The sequence below is a fragment of the Cetorhinus maximus genome, chromosome 8, assembly GCF_964194155.1.
Source record: "Cetorhinus maximus chromosome 8, sCetMax3.hap1.1, whole genome shotgun sequence".
NCBI lineage: Eukaryota > Metazoa > Chordata > Chondrichthyes > Lamniformes > Cetorhinidae > Cetorhinus > Cetorhinus maximus.
The window spans coordinates 115,480,764-115,500,406 of record NC_135886.1 but is presented as its reverse complement, the minus strand read 5'-3'; the positions used below and the strand labels follow the sequence as shown (position 1 = coordinate 115,500,406).

At 38.7% G+C, this 19,643-nt stretch overlaps 1 protein-coding gene across 5 annotated transcripts in view; it reads left to right on the top strand.

Moving 5' to 3' along the window:
• Positions 1-19,643, top strand: part of stag2b (STAG2 cohesin complex component b) — a 164,991-nt gene that overhangs the window by 112,447 nt on the left and 32,901 nt on the right. For all 5 annotated transcript variants that reach the window (XM_078547460.1, XM_078547459.1, XM_078547458.1 and 2 more), the window contains 8 exons: positions 2,909-3,001; positions 4,891-4,980; positions 8,168-8,371; positions 11,313-11,383; positions 13,484-13,571; positions 13,700-13,780; positions 16,347-16,439; positions 19,106-19,280. In XM_078547460.1, coding sequence (XP_078403586.1) covers positions 2,909-3,001; positions 4,891-4,980; positions 8,168-8,371; positions 11,313-11,383; positions 13,484-13,571; positions 13,700-13,780; positions 16,347-16,439; positions 19,106-19,280 — 895 coding nt within the window. The remainder of the gene's footprint in view (positions 1-2,908; positions 3,002-4,890; positions 4,981-8,167; positions 8,372-11,312; positions 11,384-13,483; positions 13,572-13,699; positions 13,781-16,346; positions 16,440-19,105; positions 19,281-19,643) is intronic.

Sequence of the window (19,643 nt, the reverse complement as noted above, 5' to 3'; positions counted from 1 at the left end):
TGGAAAAACTCAGCAGGTCTGACAACATCTGCGGAGAGGAATACAGTTAAAGTTTCGAGTCCGAATGACACTTCATCAGAACTAAGGAAAAATAGAAAAGAGGTGAAATATAAGCTGGTTAGGGGGGAACGACAGGTAGAGCTGGATAGAGGGCCAGTGATAGGTGGAGATTGCCAAGAGATGTCATAGACAAAAGGACAAAGAGGTGTTGATGGTGGTGATATTAGCTAAGAAATGTGCTAATAGTGACGTTAAGGGTAGAAAGCAGGATGAGCAAGGTACAGATAGCCCTAGTGGGGGTGGGGTGGGGGGAAGGTATCGAAATAGGCTAAAAGGTAGAGATAAAATAATGGATGGAAATACATTTTAAAATAATGGAAATAGGTGGGGAAAAGAAAAATATATATAAATTATTGGAAAAAGGGGGATCGGAAAGGGGGTGGGGATGGAGGAGAGTGTTCATGATCTAAAGTTGTTGAACTCAATATTCAGTCCGGCAGGCTGTAAAGTGCCTAGTTGGAAGATGAGGTGCTGTTCCTCCAGTTTGCATTGAGCTTCACTGGAACATTGCAGCAGGCCAAGGACGGACATGTGGGCATGAGAGCAGGGTGGTGTGTTGAAATGGCAAGCGACAGGGAGGTCAGGGTCATGCTTGTGGATAGACGGAAGGTGTTTTACAAAGCGGTCACCCAGTCTGTGTTTGGTCTCTCCAATGTAGAGGAAACTGCATTGGGAGCAGCGAATGCAGTAGACTAAATTGAGGTATGTGCAAGTGAAATGCTGCTTCACTTGAAAGGAGTGTTTGGGCCCTTGGATGGTGAGGAAGAGGGAAGTAAAGGGGCAGGTGTTGCACCATCTGCGGTTGCATGGGAAAGTGCCGTGGGTGGGGGTTGAGGTGTAGGTTGTGATGGAGGAGTGGACCAGGGTGTCCCGGAGGGAACGATCCCTGCGGAATGCCGCCGGGGGGGTGAAGGGAAGATGTGTTTGGTGGTGGCATCATGCTGGAAATGGCGGAGGGTGATCATTTGAATGCAGAGGCTGGTGGGGTGATAAGTGAGGACAAGGGGGTCCCTATCATGGTTTTGGGAGGGAGAAGAAGGTGTGAGGGCGGATGCGCGGGAGATGGGCCGGACACGGTTGAAGGCCCTGTCAACCACCGTGGGTGGAAAACTTCGATTAAGGAAGAAGGAAGACATGTCAGAGGACATGTTTTTTGAAAGTGGCATCATCAGAACAGATGCGACAGAGGCGAAGGAACTGAGAGAATGGGATGGAGTCCTTACAGGAAGTGGGGTGTGAGGAGCTGTAGTCAAGGTAGCTGTGGGAGTCAGTAGGCTTGAAATGAATATTGGTGGACAGTCTATCACCAGAAATTGAGGTAGAGAGGTCAAGCAAGGGAAGGGAAGTGTCAGAGATGAACCATATGAAAATGATGGAGGGGTGGAAATTGGAAGCAAAATTAATAAATTTTTCCAGGTCCAGACGAGAGCATGAAGCAGCATCGAAGCAGTCATCGATATACCAGAGAAAGAGTTGTGGGAGGGGGCCGGAGTAGGACTGGAACAAGGAATGTTCCACATACCCCATAAAGAGACAGGCATAACTGGGGCCCATGCGGGTACCCATAGCCACACCTTTTATTTGGAGGAAGTGAGAGGAGTTTAAGGAGAAATTGTTCAGTGAGAGAACAAGTTCAGCTAGACAGACGAAAGTAGTGGTGGATGGGGATTGTTTGGGCCTCTGTTCGAGGAAGAAGCGGAGAGCCATCAGACCATCCTGGTGGGGGATGGAGGTGTAGAGGGATTGGATATCCATGGTAAAGAGGAGGCGGTTGGGGCCAGGGAACTGGAAATTGTTGATATGATGTAGGGTGTCAGAGGAATCGCAGATATAGGTGGGAAGAGACTGGACAAGGGGAGAGAGAATGGAGTCGAGATAGCAAGAAATGAGTTCTGTGGAGCAGGAACAGGCTGACACAATCGGTCTGCCGGGACAGTCCTGTTTGTAGATTTTGGGTAGGAGGTAGAAGCGGGCCGTCCAAGGTTGGGAGACTATTGAGGTTGGAAGCTGTGGAAGGAAGATCTCCAGAGGAGAGGGTGGTTAAGACAGGTTCGATCGAGGTATTCAAAAGGGAATTGGATTGCTGTGTAAAAAGAGACAATATGCAAGGTTATGCGATAAGGCAGGGGAGTGGAACTAGGCAGAATGCTCTTTCAGAGAGCCAGCACAAACTCAATGTGCTGAATGGCCTCCTTCAGCATTGTAAAGATTCTGTGAAATCATCACAACATTGAGGCTGATGGGTAATTTTTTTCTCCTTTAGATACTCTGCCATTACTACAAGCCTGATTTATATTTTTAGTGGGTAAAATTTATTGTTCTTTGGCTTTGTAAGGTAAATTACTCAACGTCCTTTGTTTTATAACTGGAACATATATTAAGCTATTAATTTAGCATTTATTGTACTTCACAGAGTATTTTTATTTTATTGACCCTTGCTGAATGCTGTTGAATACTTCAGAGACAAGCAAGCACATTGTTCATTTACTTAATTCTAATGTCACTTGGTGCTGAACGAAGCTTCCTCTTGGAGTAAACACTTTTGATATTGGAAACTAAGACATGTTTGAACTCAAGTACTTCTAGAATAGGAAATTTTTCCTCTTGTGAACTGTTGTTGTGTGACCACAAAAGTTGCACAAAAGAGGGTATAAGGTTTTGTTGAGAGATAAAGGAAAATGCATTGCTGTTTCCAAGCAGTATTTCTGCCATTTTTTCTTGTGTACATTTTTAATGATTAGTAGCGTTCAGGAGAGATGGGGAAATAACTAGAGGGGAACAGGTAAATAATATAAGAACATTTATGTTTACACCATTTAAGTCTGCATTTTTGCTATGCAAATGATAGGTATTGACTGCAAAAGAGAAAAAAACTCAGTTGGATGACCGGACCAGAATTACAGAACAGTTTTCAACAGTCCTTCCACAGCTTTTAGCGAAGGTAATCGTAATATTTTTCATGGCCTTCATTGCACTAGAATATCCCTGGACATGTACATTTGCTCTTCAGTTTTAATGCAATTGACTAGAGGCATGTGTGATCTAGATCCTATACCTTTGCAATCACCCTCAAGTGTTTTTTTTACATATGAAAATTTTTGTTTGTTATATCAAACTGATCACTAGATTTCACAAAAGCTATTGCAAGTTGATATCTCTCTCTCCTCTCCTACACTCAACTGTCTACAGTGATGGAAATTCTAAAGAATTGATCTGTATTCCATACACCGCACTAGGCGTAGAAGGCTTAAAAGATGTGCGGCTAAGATTTTGGCTGATGGATATTGGGGGGGGTGGGGGTTGATGTTTGCAGCTGAATGTTCCAAGCTTCCATATGCAGCATATAGGAAGTCCATTAAAATCTTACTCTGGATCTAGAATGTCTTACATGTATAAACTGTCAAGCTTGGTTAAGTTGGTAACACTCTTGGCCCTGAATTTGAAGTGTATGGCCGCAAATTCTATTCGGGGATTTGCTTGGCTAACAAGTATGGTACCGAGTAAGTATTACATTAATTCAGATCATAAATTAAACCAGGTAATTTTTTTTATTTGTTCATGGGATGTGGGCATCCCTGGTAAAGCCAGCATTTGTTGCTCATCCCTAATTGCCCTTGAGAGCAGTTAAGAGTCAACCATATTGCTGTGGGTCTGGAGTCACATGTAGGTCAGACCAGATAAGGATAGCCGATTTCCTTCCCTAAAGTATATTAGTGAACTAAGTGGGTTTTTATGACAACCGATGATAATTTCAAGGATACTGTTACTAGCTTTCAAATCCAGAGTTTTTTATTAATTGAATTTAAATTCCACCAGCTGCTGTGGTGGGATTTGAACATTTGACCCCAGACTGTTAGCCTGGGCCCCTGCATTACTAGTTCAGTGACATTACCATTATGCCACCTTCTCCCTTTAATCTGCCTACTGAAGGAACTGTTAAAGATCCCATGGTGTGGTGGCTGCACTTCAAAATAATTTGATCTATGTGAAGTGGATTTGTTGAATTTCCAGCAGTTTGGGACGTTCTATGAGATGTAATAAGGCACTGTATAAATATGCCTGTGCTCATTGTTTTGTTTCTCTCTCCTGCCCTTCTGTAATGGAGAGTGAGTAGTCAGAAGGGCACTGATTCATGTATTGCATACCAATTGTTCAAAGTAATGATAACAGAACAAAGATTGATGTGGGCAACAGTGGAAGTAATACAGGTAAATGAGGACCAGAAATAACTGTAGGTGGCTATGGACTAGGACAAATACAAAAACAAGAGAATGATGGTTTCTGTTTTTATGACTGGAGTCATAAACTCTAAAATAGTAAATGAGTTAGAATAGCATTAAAACCACTTGGACTAGCCAATATTGTTTCTGACACTCACTAGCAATATTGTCCATGAGACTGTGTTCTCTGGCCCATACAGTTCTGCCTGAAGAGAGTACATCCTGTGTACTGAGTGATTTTTACTGAAAGAGGAAAAAAAAACTTGCATTTATATAGTGTTTCACAACCTCAGGATACCCCAAAATGCTTTACAACCAATAAATTACTTTTGAAGTGCAGCCATTAGAGAAATATATATTATATGCACTTTGTGTGTAGCAAATTCCATAGCTACAATTAGTGAGAGTGCTGTTGCTGAGCCAAGGCTGACCCCCTGAGCTAAGGGACCCTGAATTTTTGATTAAAACAGTGTTTAAGACGTTAGTTAATTTTCTGTTGTGCTGGTGCTCTTTACAGTCATCTTCATTTTGTTGACCATTAATTGAATTAGCCATTTGGATATGAATATTTATTTTATACTATCTTTTCCCCCCCCACAATTTTGAGCAGTACTCTGTTGATGCAGAAAAAGTGACGAACCTTTTACAGTTACCGCTGTTTTTTGACTTGGAGATCTATACAACTGGTCGACTAGAAAAGGTGAAAAAGACAGTACTTTTATACACTGATATTCTTGCATTGTTGTGTAGATTCCTTCTAAAATTTAAGTTAAGATTTTCGTAATGAGAAATTTATATTAGAATTTCAATAAAAATATAAATAAGAATAGCTCCTGTATCTTCTGTACTATAATTTTGAAAGAACGTATGAAAATCCTGTAGCCCCATGAAAGTAGACAATGTAATACTAAAACAAAGAAAGACCTAATGAAAACTTAAAAAGTAAAGCATAATATTTCAAATAAATGCGAACCTGATGTATAACTTCTAATGCTAGAAATACTGACTACTGTATATACTTGTATAAAAGCCAGCCCTATGGCCCAAATCTTGTGAGAGATCGCAATCACTGTTGGATTGCCACTCAGCTGCTACCTTTCTGCGCCATGCCAGGGCCCTGGCCGTGACTTTTGATCCCGGCTTCTTCAGAAATTCGAAGCATATCTGAAATCGAACTGCTTCCTCAGAGTCCTGAATCGTTGGGGGAAAAACAGGCCAAGCCCCATTTTTATGGCACCAGCTGTCGCATTTTGGTTAGTGTTCACTAACATACTGAAAAGCTGGGATGTTTAAACAGCTTATTGTATGAGTGGATGGGTGAGGTAAGGGAATAGGCAAGCAGGTAAGTGAGGTAAGTGGATAGGGTGCAGTTGGCTGGGGTCGGGTTTGGGGGCGAGGTGAGGTTAGGTGGCAGTCGAGGATGAGGGTTGGCGGTGGAGTTGGGTGGTAAGGTCGGGTTGGGGGTAGTCGGGGGCGTCAGTTGTTGTAGTTACCCAGGAGTTAGACTAGGATTTTTCTGCCTAACATTTCCTGGGTAATTAGCCAGGTAACTAAGTTGCAACTATCCAAAGTCTCTGATTCTAACTCAAGAGTTGAAGACATTTTCGGTAGGTTCCGGGAAGCAGGGGAAATTACTTGTGGGAAGTTCAGACTTCCTGGGAAATTCCCATGGAGTCAGTGAATCAGGGGTCCCAATGTATATCTTGGGAAGTATGTCCTGTCTCCGACGATCGAGAGACCGGAAGACCTGGGCCCATGACTTTGGCCTAAAAATTTTAATTTTTTATATACTTCGTGTAAAAGTCTATCCTAGTTTTTCAGGGATTATTAATTACTTGCTTGTCATTGCTCTGGTTCATTAATTTAGAGGCACGTATGTGAAACTTTGGACTTTCCTTCTGCCAATTCTAGTGGCAATCTCCTAGCCAATCAACAAGACTGATGTGTACCACGTGATCTATCACAATGCTTTTGAGAAAGAAGAACAGGTACACAGCTTAGTTCAAATTGGAGAAAAAAAAGTAGCAGGATGGGTTACAATCATCAGCAAAAAACGTTACATTATCACCCACATAGCCATCTGCCTATCTGCCCACAGAGAAGTGAAGAAAGATGGAATTTCAGAATTCAAGGCCAGCGCCAGCTGCTGCACAAGATTCATGAAAAGTTGTGATTTAGTACTCCATCAGAAAATAAAAATTTCACAGCATTTACCACCTGAACTCAAACCTAAAATCATCAAATTCCACTGTTTTGTCATCTGACATGGAGAGAGGAATGTGTTTTAGTTGGCCTGCATTGGAAATGTGGATGAAACACCAATGAACTTTGATATGCCAGCAAACAGGACTGTTCCAAAATTAGTGAAAAAGTCCTCCTTGTAAAGATGACTGGCCTTCTTGTGACATAGTTCACAGTGGTTCCATGGTGGATGGCACAAAATTCAAATCAATGGTGATATTCAAGCGCAAAACTCTCCCCAAAGAGAAATTTCAGAAAGGCATTGTCGTGCAAGTTCACGATGAAGGTGGCTGTAAGAAATGGATCAAAGAAATTGAATTTGAGACCAGGAGTACTCTGCAAAGAAAAAAAAATTGCAAGTCTGTGACATGTTCAAATCCCACCTCGTCAGTGATGTAGCTTGTGATATGAGATCAACCAACGCTAATGTTGCAGTTATTGCTGGCAGTCTTTAGTGTTGTTCAACCCTTGGATGTGTGTATGAATAAAGCTCTCAAGGACAGTATCCCATGTAGACGAGTTGGACGTTGGAAGGTGTCAAAACATTCACGATAGGCAGAAATATGCGAGCATCCTCACTAGTCAGTGTCAATGGGTCGTAGGTGTGTGGAATTAACTTGATCCCAATATTGTCAAAAAATCATTTCAAAAATGTGGAATATTGAATGCGCTCGATGATACAGAGGACATTTACTTGTGGGATATGCTGCTGCTGATGATGAACGGGAGAAAATTGATATGTCATACAGTCAGGCTATTGGGACAAATGTTTTGGTGATTCAGATAGTGATCAGAGTAATTTTGAAGGTTTGCAATGGGAAATGTTGTAGTTAGTGTGTTGTGCTATATATTCATATTGTGTTGGATGAAATGTATATCATTTCTGATGTTATAAAATAAATGTTAGAGAATTCATATAAATTCTTAATGCTGCTGGTTTTTACTTTATTCCATTGCGGCGATCTTTTTTTGGGCTCAAATCAAGCACGCATGTCAGTCCGCAAAAACATTACCCAAGTAAAAGTTGACCCCCTGACTTTTGGTCTAAAAAATTGGTCTCAAAAATTCAAAATTTACATCAGTATATACAGTAGTTCAACTGCATTTACAAAACATGCAGATAGGACCTGCAACAAAACATGAACCTATTTAACCCTTTAGCTCTGATGAAGTGGGTAGACCTAAAATATTAATGTATGTTTTCTGTTATATATGCTAATGGAATTGCTGTTTTTTCCAGAATTTTCTTTTAAAAAAAAATTCATTACAGCATTAGTGTTTTTTTTGTCAATATTATGAAGCCCCTTTTATGGAGAATGAAAGAATAAACAAAATTCTTTCAATCTTTATGCTTATCTTGGTTTACGAAGTAGTACTATACGTTAACTTGCACTCCCATATGAAGGAGCTTGAGTTTTTTGCGATAATAACACATGCTTAAAATTAAAAACCATAAAAGATTTTTAAGTCCAGAGCAGACACTTTTTCATTGTGCTATTGAATTGTAGTTTCATGGTTAGTTGTTTTGCCTGTTGTTCTGTAGTAAAACTTGATACGAATTTGTGCCTTGTAAAAGTTGTTTTAAAATCCAGTAATGTGATTTTGGCCACCATGCTAATAAAAATGTTTTGTCCTTTTTATTGAAGCACTTGGACTCATTGTTGAGGCAGCTGAAAAATATTGTAGAAAAACATGTGGACACTGATGTCTTAGAGGCTTGTTCAAAAACTTACCATGCTCTCTGCAATGATGAATACACAATATTCAACAGAGTGGACATCTCAAGGAGCCAGCTAATTGATGAACTGGTAGATAAATTCACTCATATGCTTGAAGATTTCTTGCAAGAGGTTTGTATCCAAAAAGTCGTTTAGAAATCCTTTTGATTCTGTGGTACCTTAACTGTCAGTTTTAAAAGAATGTTTTAATATGGTCATGTTGTTTTGTTTGCTGTTAATATTTTGTGCAATTTTCAAAAGAATATTTCATTAGAATTGGTGCATTATTAATCTTCTATAAACTTAATGTATCACTAGTCTTGTTTCTTAAAGCATCAACTCAGCCTTGCTGCCTTAAATTGTCTTTTATAATTCTACATTTAAAAAAGACTATATCAGATTAAAGACAAATCCAACACAAATTTGTTTTAAATGCACTTCATTATTAATTTAGAATCAATAGACATGTAAAATGTTGTCCCAATAAATACAAGATTGAAACTTATTTCCTCTCATCAGATTGGGATGTTTTGCAAAATGGGAACTTGGAGACAGAATATGAGAAAGTAAATCATTTGAGGTTAAGGTTGATAACCATACAAATGAATTTCTTTTTATTTCAAATTGCAATCTTTGGATTACAATAATTGTTTCTAAAATATTAAAGATGAAGATTTCTGACTTCATATAACTTTGTTGGAGCTGGTATTAAATTTGTAGAAACTTTTAAGATATTCAATCAGATTTTCGTGAACAGGAAACTCATTTAATGTTTACCCTCTTATGTGTCTTAACACCTTTCCAAAGTTTCATACCAATCTGACTGACTGTAAATTATTACTGAAGCAGATAATTCTACATGACAAAACTTGAAAAAATAATAGCCCAAATCTTGACAGAAAAATAATGGTGCACAGTGCATGCTGATATTAATGCATCAGTCAGCCAGCAAGTTCAGGGCAAGGAGGTATACTGAGAGTTTATGAATTACCAGAACTTGCTGCTTGATGTACGCTGATCTGTTGTTCGTCTTGCATAAACAGTGCTTCACTCTCAACCTTCCAGTTATTTTTACAACTTGCTGAATTTGCATATTAATTTCCCGTTAAATTTGTTGCAGAAAGTTAGGTCTCATACTTTACAACATTTAACAATGTGATAATTGTTAATGCAATGCCCAGAAAGTGATCAGTGTGAACTGTTGAGTCTTGTTCCTGCGTGTAGTAAGTTCTTCTCAGACTTTTAAAAACAGAAGTTACGTTTTTTCTTTCTTTCTTTCTGCCCACTCACACGCACACTCTCTCTCTCAACCTAGTCTTTCTTTAACTTACTCTCTTTCTGTACCTGATATAAATTAAAGTCACCCACTCTAATTCCTTTGATCCTTTATTTATTTCTTATTCTTTAAATCTCATCGGATAAAGGGAGAGACTGTTGGTCCTGTCATTCAATAAAAACCCAGTTGCCCCATTACCCTCATGCCTTGAGCAACTTCAAGGCTTGAGCTAAAGGGTGCAAGAAAAGATCTAATGGAATATGCTGCAAGATGCTTTGTTCCAGTAAGATTTCGGACAGTATGTTTTGTTTTGTATTCTGAAGTTTCTATGGACATTAGTAGCTGTCAGCCATCTTTTGGATACATTTTAAAATATTTTCCACGTAGTTAACCAGCTGCTATTCTCTGCACTTTGTGATGTATTCCATCAACCATTGAAGGAAAATATATTTGTTTTCATTCAGTTTCATATTTAAGAAAAGTTTCACAGTCTTGAATTCTTTTTGAGAGTTGTGAGCAGTTTTCAGAATGAAATTAGTACAGTAATAAAATCAGACCACCTACCTCATTACCATTTGGATTTATGTGACTGTTTGAAATGTGCTGTACTTAACACATCAACTTATTAAAAGTTTCCATTAATTTTCTGCACCTAATAATATCACAAGAAATATAAACTACAGGATTTTTATTTATGATGGAGCAGTAGCAGCAACACTTTAACATCTCAGCTGAATAAACCATTTCTTGAAAAAGAGCCTAGATTGTGGGTGTCAATGGGTTGCCTAGCCAGGCTTGATCCTCCAAACATGCACAATTTTCAGTTGGGGTGGCTGTATGGTGATCATGAGTGCCAACTTTAACAATGTTCTTTATTTGAGTACAATTTGGTGTTTGTGACTGAAATTTCAGTTATTTTATGTATGCACTTAAAAAAAAATTGGCACTGATTAGACCCTGCCAAGTGGCAGTGTGTATTCCTTTCAGTATGACTTGTCACTCAATTCTCGTAGGAACCCTCAATGCAATTTCCATTTTAGTCCAGTATGATTTTTCTTCTAAGTTTGCACCACGGCACTGAATCCTCAATGTATCTTTCAATACCCATCAATATTTTAAACATGCCAAGAGAAAAATATTAAAAACTTCTGAATTCAGAATTGATCTTTTTAGGGAGGAGCTGCTGTGTCAATACTCAATTTATGAGTAAGATGCACGCATGAAAAATTAGTTGGCATTCTGTTCCCATTGGTGTTGTCTTTACTGGGAGGCTTATTTGGTTAATTGTTAAAGAATAAAGTAATATTTGAGTATTGCTGGAAAAAAGAGACATGTCTAAGCTTTTTGCCTTGCAATTATATATTGCTATTCTTGTGAGTGTCCTGATAAGGGGAAGACGACAATTTATACTGTATGTGAAGAGAGTGCTGATTGGTTGGCAAGTGGCATTACCATGGAGAATGCACCACTGATGGTGACTGACAGTGCTTGGCAGTTAACTGTCACCCACCATCAGTGGTGCATTCTCCATGGCAATGCCACATGCCAACCAATCAGCACTCTCTTCACATACAGTATAAATTGTTCTTTTCCCCTAATTGGTAGTCTTGCGAGTGTCCTAATGAATGCAAGATGAAAAGCTTAGATATGTCTCTGTTTTCAGCAATACCCAAGTTCTTCACTACCAAACGAAAATAATATTTATGCAGACAAAATGTTGGTAAGGGAGCTGGGAAAAGTAAAAGCAATTTGGTAGTTATTTGGTACATGTATTGACTAATTTTAATACTGGAACAGGATGAAGAACTTGATGAGGATGATGCTTACCAGGTCCTGTCCACATTGAAAAGGATCACTGCCTTTCACAAGTAAGGACTGTTTGTGCATGTGTGTATGTGTGCCCCTGAGTGTTTATATGTTTGCTGCTTATGATTAATCAGGAAAAGCAACTTTCTGTAAGGATGCGGAACATTTTACCATGTTAAAATAGAATGCGGGGTGTGTTCTTTTAAGGTTAGAAGGTGCAAATCATCTTCATTGTGGAAATGAATGGTATGCTTAGAGGTTAGGTTGGAGCTGTTTATTTGAGTGACGTATCCGTTAAGTTGGAGATGTTGAGGAACAGATATGTTAGAAAGACCGAGCTGAAACACTGTGTTACGAATGTTTTGCATTTATAAGGCAGAGTAAAGTGTAAGTTACAGTATTTATAAGAATCAGTATTTTGATGCATTTGAACTTGTGTACATTTGCACCAAGTTGGTGCAGTTCAGTTTTTATTTTGTTTAAATTTCCTTCTCCAGGGTTACTTGAGGAAGTAGAATTCAGTGCTAGGAGGACTAGAGCTGACAGCCAAGAATGTAGGGAGAATGATTCAGTCAGATTTGGGTAGAATAAACTTAAGACTTGATAAATTTGAGAGTAAATAATTTGGCTTCTGAATTAAGAATGACTGAAGCATTGCAGGTTTTAACATATTGCTAGTCGACCTCTAGTGATGTTGGTCAGTGTTGAATGTTTTATAACAATAATGGAATGAATTGAAGTCATATTGTCAAAGCTGGGACAGTTTATTATTTTGGTTTGCAGAGAAAAGACCTATTTCTGAGATTGAGTCCATCACCCATAAAATTTTAAATGAGAGAGTTGTGTGCCAAATTTTGAATTGGTAGGATTTAAAATTGAGTCTGAGCAAAGTGTTTTATAATTAACCTATTTCATTAAAAAATTAGAGTTGGTCAAATTTCCTTTTTGCTTATCCTGCCGAATTTTAATCCTAGTATCAGAAAGCCTTCACCTTCTATTAAAGAATATGCAGTTAGGGCCACTATCACTTTTTGGGCTAAACTTTACAGTTATTTTGAATAGGATCTGCAAAACTAAAAGTGATTAATGAGCTGTTTGTCTAGACGTAGGTTAAGTGCAGGTGTTTTGTCCATACTACTGGTGTTCTTGTGTTACTTCTGCAGCTAGAGAATGGTGCTCAAAGAGATCATTGGGCACCGTTGTCCATGCTGTTCTCTGTAACTGGACACAGGTCTTTGGATATAATGGAAGCCAATAGGAGGTAGGCTTACATTTTGTACTGCCTCTTTGCAGCTCTTCAGACTAATGAAAACCAAGGTCGCTACTGAGGCATCATGTTTGCTTCCCCTTGTGTTGCAAGTTGTCGATGGAAATATTCTCTACTTGCTACTGATGATGTACAGTTGAAGTAAAATCACACTGGCTGCCATTATACGGTCCAGTGTAATATCTTACAATATGGACCTAATATACATACTGTAAGATTGTTTTTGTTGTTGGAAAACAGCCTCCACATGCTAAACTCTTGTCTATTCCTGTGTATCCCTTTTCTCCTGCCAATCTCTTTCACGTCTTCCAGGTGCTGCTTATGCTTTTCTTCAACAAATGAGAAGACATAACACATTAGATTCATTGGATCCAAGCCAGAGCCCAGACCCTAAGGTCCAAAGGCTTCAGTGTAAAAAGTTAAGTGGGTAATTTAAATTGTAGTCAGCGGTGTGCACTCCTGCTCTGCCGCTGACTGGAAGATCTCAGCCAATATTTCCTCTTGTGGGGAAGACCATAACTGGAGGTCATTAATGTAAGATAGTCACTGAGAAATCAATAGGAAAATCAGAAGAAACTTCTTTACCCAAAGGGTGGTGAGATTGTGGAACTTGCCACCACAGGGAGTATTTTAAGTTAGTGTACATGCTTTTAAGGAGAAGCTAGACAAAACATATGAAGGAGAAAGGAACAGAGGGTTACTATGATATATTTAGATGAGGAAGGATGGGAGGAGGCTTGCATGGAGCTTAAATGATGTCATGGACAGGTTGGGTCGAATGACCAGTTTCTGTGTTGTATATCCTTTGTAAAACCTTTTTAAAATGCAAATGCTGTTACAGGTGTCTTGTTGAATTTTCATTATAGGCTTAAAATTATTTTTTTTTCTTTTCCAGTGCTCATGACCTTACAAGATGGGACTTGTTTGGCTGCAACTACAAACTGCTGAAGATTGGTATTGAAAATGGAGATATGCCAGAACAGGTAATAATTTGATTTTAAAACTGCAGTATTGACTTGCACCAAATTTCTTCATAGTGTATTTTATTTTATAATTAAGTTATAGCATGCATTTATAAATTATCTTATTTTGAAATATGTTTGTTTTTTAGATTGTCATTCATGCACTACAGTGCACTCACTATGTTATCCTTTGGAACCTAGCCACCGTTTCTGAAGGCAGTTCAACAAAGGTATGTAAAAAGAGTGTAAACTAATTAGTCTCATATTTACAAATGCATTAAAACTTAAAAGAGCATTGTGGCATGCATTAAAATATCTTTCAATGTGAAGGATAGCCCTGGAATTCCAATGGGGCAGAAGGAAAGAAATTGGTGGTTTGCCACAGAGTGGCATAGGAAACGAGTTGGAGCCCAAATTTGCTGACTTTTGCCCTGTTCAAATAGTGGCACAAATCCTGATCGGCAATAGCGTGGGGGAATCTTCCGTTGCACCTTCTGAAGATTTTGGGGATATTCCCAAGCTACCCAGGAAAATCCATTCCAATTAATTACTGCCTGACCCACCCCTATCTATGCACGGACTTAAAGAAGGCCTCAATAAGGTTTAATAATAAAAACAAAATGCTGGAAATACTTAGGACAGGCAGCATCTATGAAGAATGAAATGATGATCTTCCACCAGAACTGAAAAAAGATAGAGATGTCATCTCCAGGTCTTTCCAGTTCTGATGATAAGTCATCGACCTGAAACTTTGTTTCTCTCTCCGTCGACGTTAGCTGACCTGAGTATTTTCAGCAATTTCTGTTTTCATTTCAGATTTCCAGAATTTTTGTTTACGTCCCCACAAGGTTTTAAAGTTTAAGCAATGAATCTCAGGGGATCAATTATCTTAAAATTATTGACCATATTTTCCTTCGGGAAAATTTCAAAAAATTACATCCTCCTCTTCAGGACTTGTGCTCTACCATTTGAATGTAATGGTACTCTGATTTTCAGGCAGCAATCACGTTGGACATAGTTGCACACACATGGGTCTGAGCTAAGGAAATGACTCTGTTCTTGTTGTTGGCTGCAGGTTGCCACACTCTGCCATTCTTCTGGTGGAACAGGAACTCTAGAATTTCAGATCCATAGTTTCAAAACCTGTTGACTACATCTTTCCCCTGTTGAGATTCAACTTCAATGTGAAAATGTTATGGAATATAACCGTTTAAAGCACTTCAGTTTCATATGTTGTACATAGGAGTATTAACCACTTGTAACTGCTCACTAATTTAGCAGTTACTCTGATTACAAAGAAGATTCAGATCTTTAAATTGCACTACAGAATTTATCATAGAAACTTGTAATTATGGAGTGAATGCTTATCAAAGCACCAAACTATAGAGAGCTGTGGTCAGGCCACACACTGAGTTCCTTGTACAGTTTTGGTCGCCAAGGTACCAGGGAGAGATTCAAGCATTGCTGTAACATCACAGCATTACAGTTATGAGTAACAAAGAAAAATTGAGCTTTCCACTTTGAGAGGTATCCTGTTGAGGTATAGTAGACAGTAAATGGTAAAGTGCAAAAATTAAAATTGACAGATAAGAAAAAAGTTTCAGCAATTCATACTAGGCAAATGATTTTTCTTAAATAAAAGCAGAAAATGCTTGAAAAACTCAGCAGGTCTGACAGCATCTGTGGAGAGAGAAACAGAGTCAACGTCTTGAGTCCGTATAACTCTTCAGAGTTGCTGCTTCACATGTTGATCAATATGTAGGATGGACTTGTGGGTTGAGTATTGGATTCACTTTTATGAAACAATTGAATACCTTAATGATTGTTGGTTACTTGAGGCAGACCCAATGGCCGCCCTTCATGTTTTCCTTCACTACATTGTGTTGTCCTCTTGGTGGCAGGATTACCTTACTCCCACTGTTAGTCCTACGCTATCAGTGCAATGGCACCTTCCAGTGTTGCATATTCTGTACTACTTGAATGTAACATTATTTACTCAAGATGAGTTCTGGGTCACATTGTGAAATACAGGACAGTACTAGGGCTGCTGACATGCTTAAGAATTGTCGACATGCTAACCAAATAGCTCTGAAGAAATATTAGAAGTTGCCACATTATACTGGGCAATATTCAAGTACATTACACACAGTTGATATCATCAACAAAAACAAGCTAAAAAGCATTTGTAAATGTAAATCTCTAACTTGCGTGAGCCTTGTCACAGATGAATTACTGAATTCATTGTCACCAATGGAGTAATTCTATATTTTACAGCCACCCACAAAATTATCAGTTTTATTTGTGCTTTTCTAAGTAGAAATGTGCATATTTTCAAGATACATTGATCACCAATCACACAATAGTAAGTGGTAAGAGATGAGTGAGATGCTTGGAGGTCACATCTCTACTCAAGCACAAGTTTGCCATTGTACCAGCATCAGTAATAAAAATTTGAAGATAATGATGGGTTAGGAATGCCATTCGGCACTTCATAATATGTCCATCCAGTTTGTACCTAAAATCCTCCACTGTGGCATCCAGTTGCTTAATTTGTTTTCACCTCTAATCCTTTATCTGGAAATCCATTCTATGTATTATTTTTTAAGTAGTTTATTTACTTTAAGTATGCAAGTTTAAAAGACACTTTAGTAAAATTGCAACAATTGTAACAACGTAAATTGATATGGTGACTGAAAATTCTGTTGAAAAAATTTACTGTACAGAACTGATTGCAAATGTCATTACAGCATATTCTTATCATTTAAAGGTATTCATAAGCGTACATTTTTCTTTCAGGACCAGCTAATAATGTTACGAAAACAGATGCGAGCTTTTTGCCAGCTCTGCCAGCACTACCTGACGAATGTTAATACAGCTGTTAAAGAACAGGTAATAGAAATAATTTCTTAAGCCACACATTTTCATTGATCATGCTGTTCAGTTGCAAAAATGGGGATTGCCAACACTGCTTCTTACAGTGACAAACCAGTAACAAATCACACAAAAGATGGTGCTGCACTCAGTTGAAAGTTCCCTCCTAATTTACTGTTCGCCTAACTATTTTGGATCATTTCTGAGAAAATAGGATTTTTCATTAGCCTCATTTGCAAATTGGTAAAGGTGTTGCCATGGGGTATGCACCAGGGAACAGTTATTTCCCCCCCCAAGCTTATGTTTAAATTCAAGCCAAGCAAGTCGATTTTGGTCCAAGTGTTGCTGTGGGGAACGCATCAGGGAACAGTTGTCCCCCAATCTTCTGTTTAGTTGAAAAAGGCACAATGCCTGGACATGTTCTTAAGTGTTAGTTATGACGTTTTGGAAGGAGAAACAAGGAACAGAAGTGTACACTAAATGGAAAGACACTAGAGAGAGTAGATGAATGAAGAAACTTTGATATTTGAATGCAAGTAGATAAATTAAGATGAAAATCATTTTGGGGATTTATGAATGGAGTACAGAGCATAAGACACAATTGTAAATTTGTAAGTGCAATGGTTAGTCCACAGAGTACTTTGTGGAACAAAAACAAAAATACCTGGAAAAACTCAGTAGGTCTGACAGCATCTGCGGAGAGGAATACAGTTGACGTTTCGAGTCCGTATGACCCTTCATCAGAACTAAGACATATAGAAATGAGATGAAATATAAGCTGGTAGAGGGGGGTGGGACAGGTAGAGCTCGATAGGGGGCCAGTGATAGGTGGAGGCCAAGAAGAGACTGCCAAAGATGTCATAGACAAAAGGACAAAGGGGTGTTGACGGTGGTGATATTATCTAAAGGATGTGCTAATGGGGACATTAAGGGTAGCAAGCAGGACAAGCTGGTGGCAGATGGAAGGGATCGAAATGGGCTAAAAGGTGGCGATGAAACAATAGATTGAAATAAATCTAAAAATAGGAGGGAAAAGAAAAATATATTTGTAAAAAAAATTATAAATTATTGGAAAAGGGGGGATCGGAAAGGAGGTGGGGATGGAGGAGAGAGTTCATGATCTGAATTGTTGAACTCAATATTAAGTCCGGAAGGCTGTAAAGTGCCTAGTCGGAAGATGAGGTGCTGTTCCTCCAGTTTGCATTGAGCTTCACTGGAACATTGCAACAGGCCAAGGACGGACATGTGGGCATGAGAGCAGGGTGGTGTGTTTAAATGGCAAGCGACAGGGAGGTCAGGGTCATGCTTGTGGACAGACCAAAGGTGTTCTGCGTTTGTGTTCTCCAGTGTAGAGGAGAATGCATTGGGAGCAGCGAATGCACTAGGCTAAATTGAGGGAAGTGCAAGTGAAGCGCTGCTTTGTGAGTGGAGCTTTGAATGCCCCATTACAGATACCGTTAGCGCCACTATGCAAATACACTAACTTCACCAGAATGATGTCAGAGGTGTTAAAATATAGTTCTAAGGAGAGACTTGAGATACTGGGACTACTCCACTGGAGCAGAGAAAGCTAAAGGGAAAATTATTGTTTTTAAAATTATGAAGGATTTTGAGGAGACAGGGAAGAGGAGTCATAAATTTAAAATAATCATGAAGCAAGTAAGGAGAGATGATAGGAGCAGATGCTTTACAGTGAGGGTTGCTTTGGCACAGCGCATGGTTGAGCAGAAATTATTGAATGTCTCAAAGGGTAAAGTTGATAAATATTTTTAAGTAGCGGAAAATGCAGACTGATGGGTGGAGAACATACAATGGAATTGGTTTTGGACTACTCTCACAAAGAGGCAACATCGACATGATAGGCCAAATGGCATCCTTATGTGCTACAAATTTCTATGTTCAAATGAAATCAATCTGATCTCAAACTACCCTTTCAGTCTGCTCATTAATATTTTGCTTAGAATTGACAAGAAGGCCACAGTATTTACACCCTGTGGCCTTAAAATGACAGTTCAAGTTGAAATTGGGTTACATAATATAATGCTTCTGTCATGGTAAAGCAGCATATCCCCCAACCTGCCAAGAGCAGGAGAGCTGTGGTATGAATGCACTAGCACTCTTACCTTTTTGGAGATTACTTTATCAAGTTGTTTTTCATCCTGAAAAATCATGCTATTTGGATCTCCTCTTGTACCTGGAACTCTGCCTCTGTACTGTGTTAGGTACAGAGGCAGCCTACATTTATCATTAAGGGTCTTTATTCAGTAACCTTTACCTTTAAATTGGTGCTTTGGCTGGCCTGGATGGTGACTGAGACACAACCAACCAGATTGTTAACACTGCCCAAGTATACAGCAATATCTATCCAGTACCTATTCTTAGCTTGGCAGTTTCACATTGGGATCTTAGCCAGTCTGAAGGACTAGTCTCAAAGCTGTATTTTTAGCATATGACATTGGAATTAATTTAGTTATATAGACCTAAAATAACAGGCCTCTCAGAAATAAATGAACTGTAGCTTTACATCCTAGAGGTCTATAACTTGCTACAAGATAGAGAGGCATACTTAAAAACAATAATATACATGGAAAAATACTTCTATAAAATGCATTTAATTGGTGCAATGATTTGTGTTCAAAATAGACTCAGTAACTTTCAGTAATCATTTCTGTTTTGTTTTGTAGGCTTTCACTATCTTGTGTGATATTCTGATGATTTTTAGCCACCAGATTGTGTCAGGTGGGCGTGAAGTACTGGAACCTCTGGTTTACACTCCAGATTCGTCTCTACAGTCAGAGTTGCTCAGCTTCATCTTAGACCATGTATTTATTGACCAGGATGAAGACAGCCACAGTACAGGTGAGAGATGTTCTATTTCATACATATTTATCTATACCAACTGAGTGCAGTCCGTTACTTGAAGACCTTTTCCCCATAATTCTCTAAAAAAAAATTAATTAATTTTTAAACTGAGGTTTGGTACAGAGCAAGTTTGAATCCCGAGTAGAACTTCTTGATACAGACACCCAGTGCTATTAAACCTTAGGTTTGCTATAACACTGCCCTGTCACTTTTTGTTAAATTAAACTTATTTTGGTTGTGTATACATTTTTGGAGTTGTCATAGGGTGCACTATTTGTATCGGTTAACTTTGGACACCATGTATACTGAATATTTGCAATTTGCACCCGTGTACTTTTTATAATTTTAATTAATGTGACA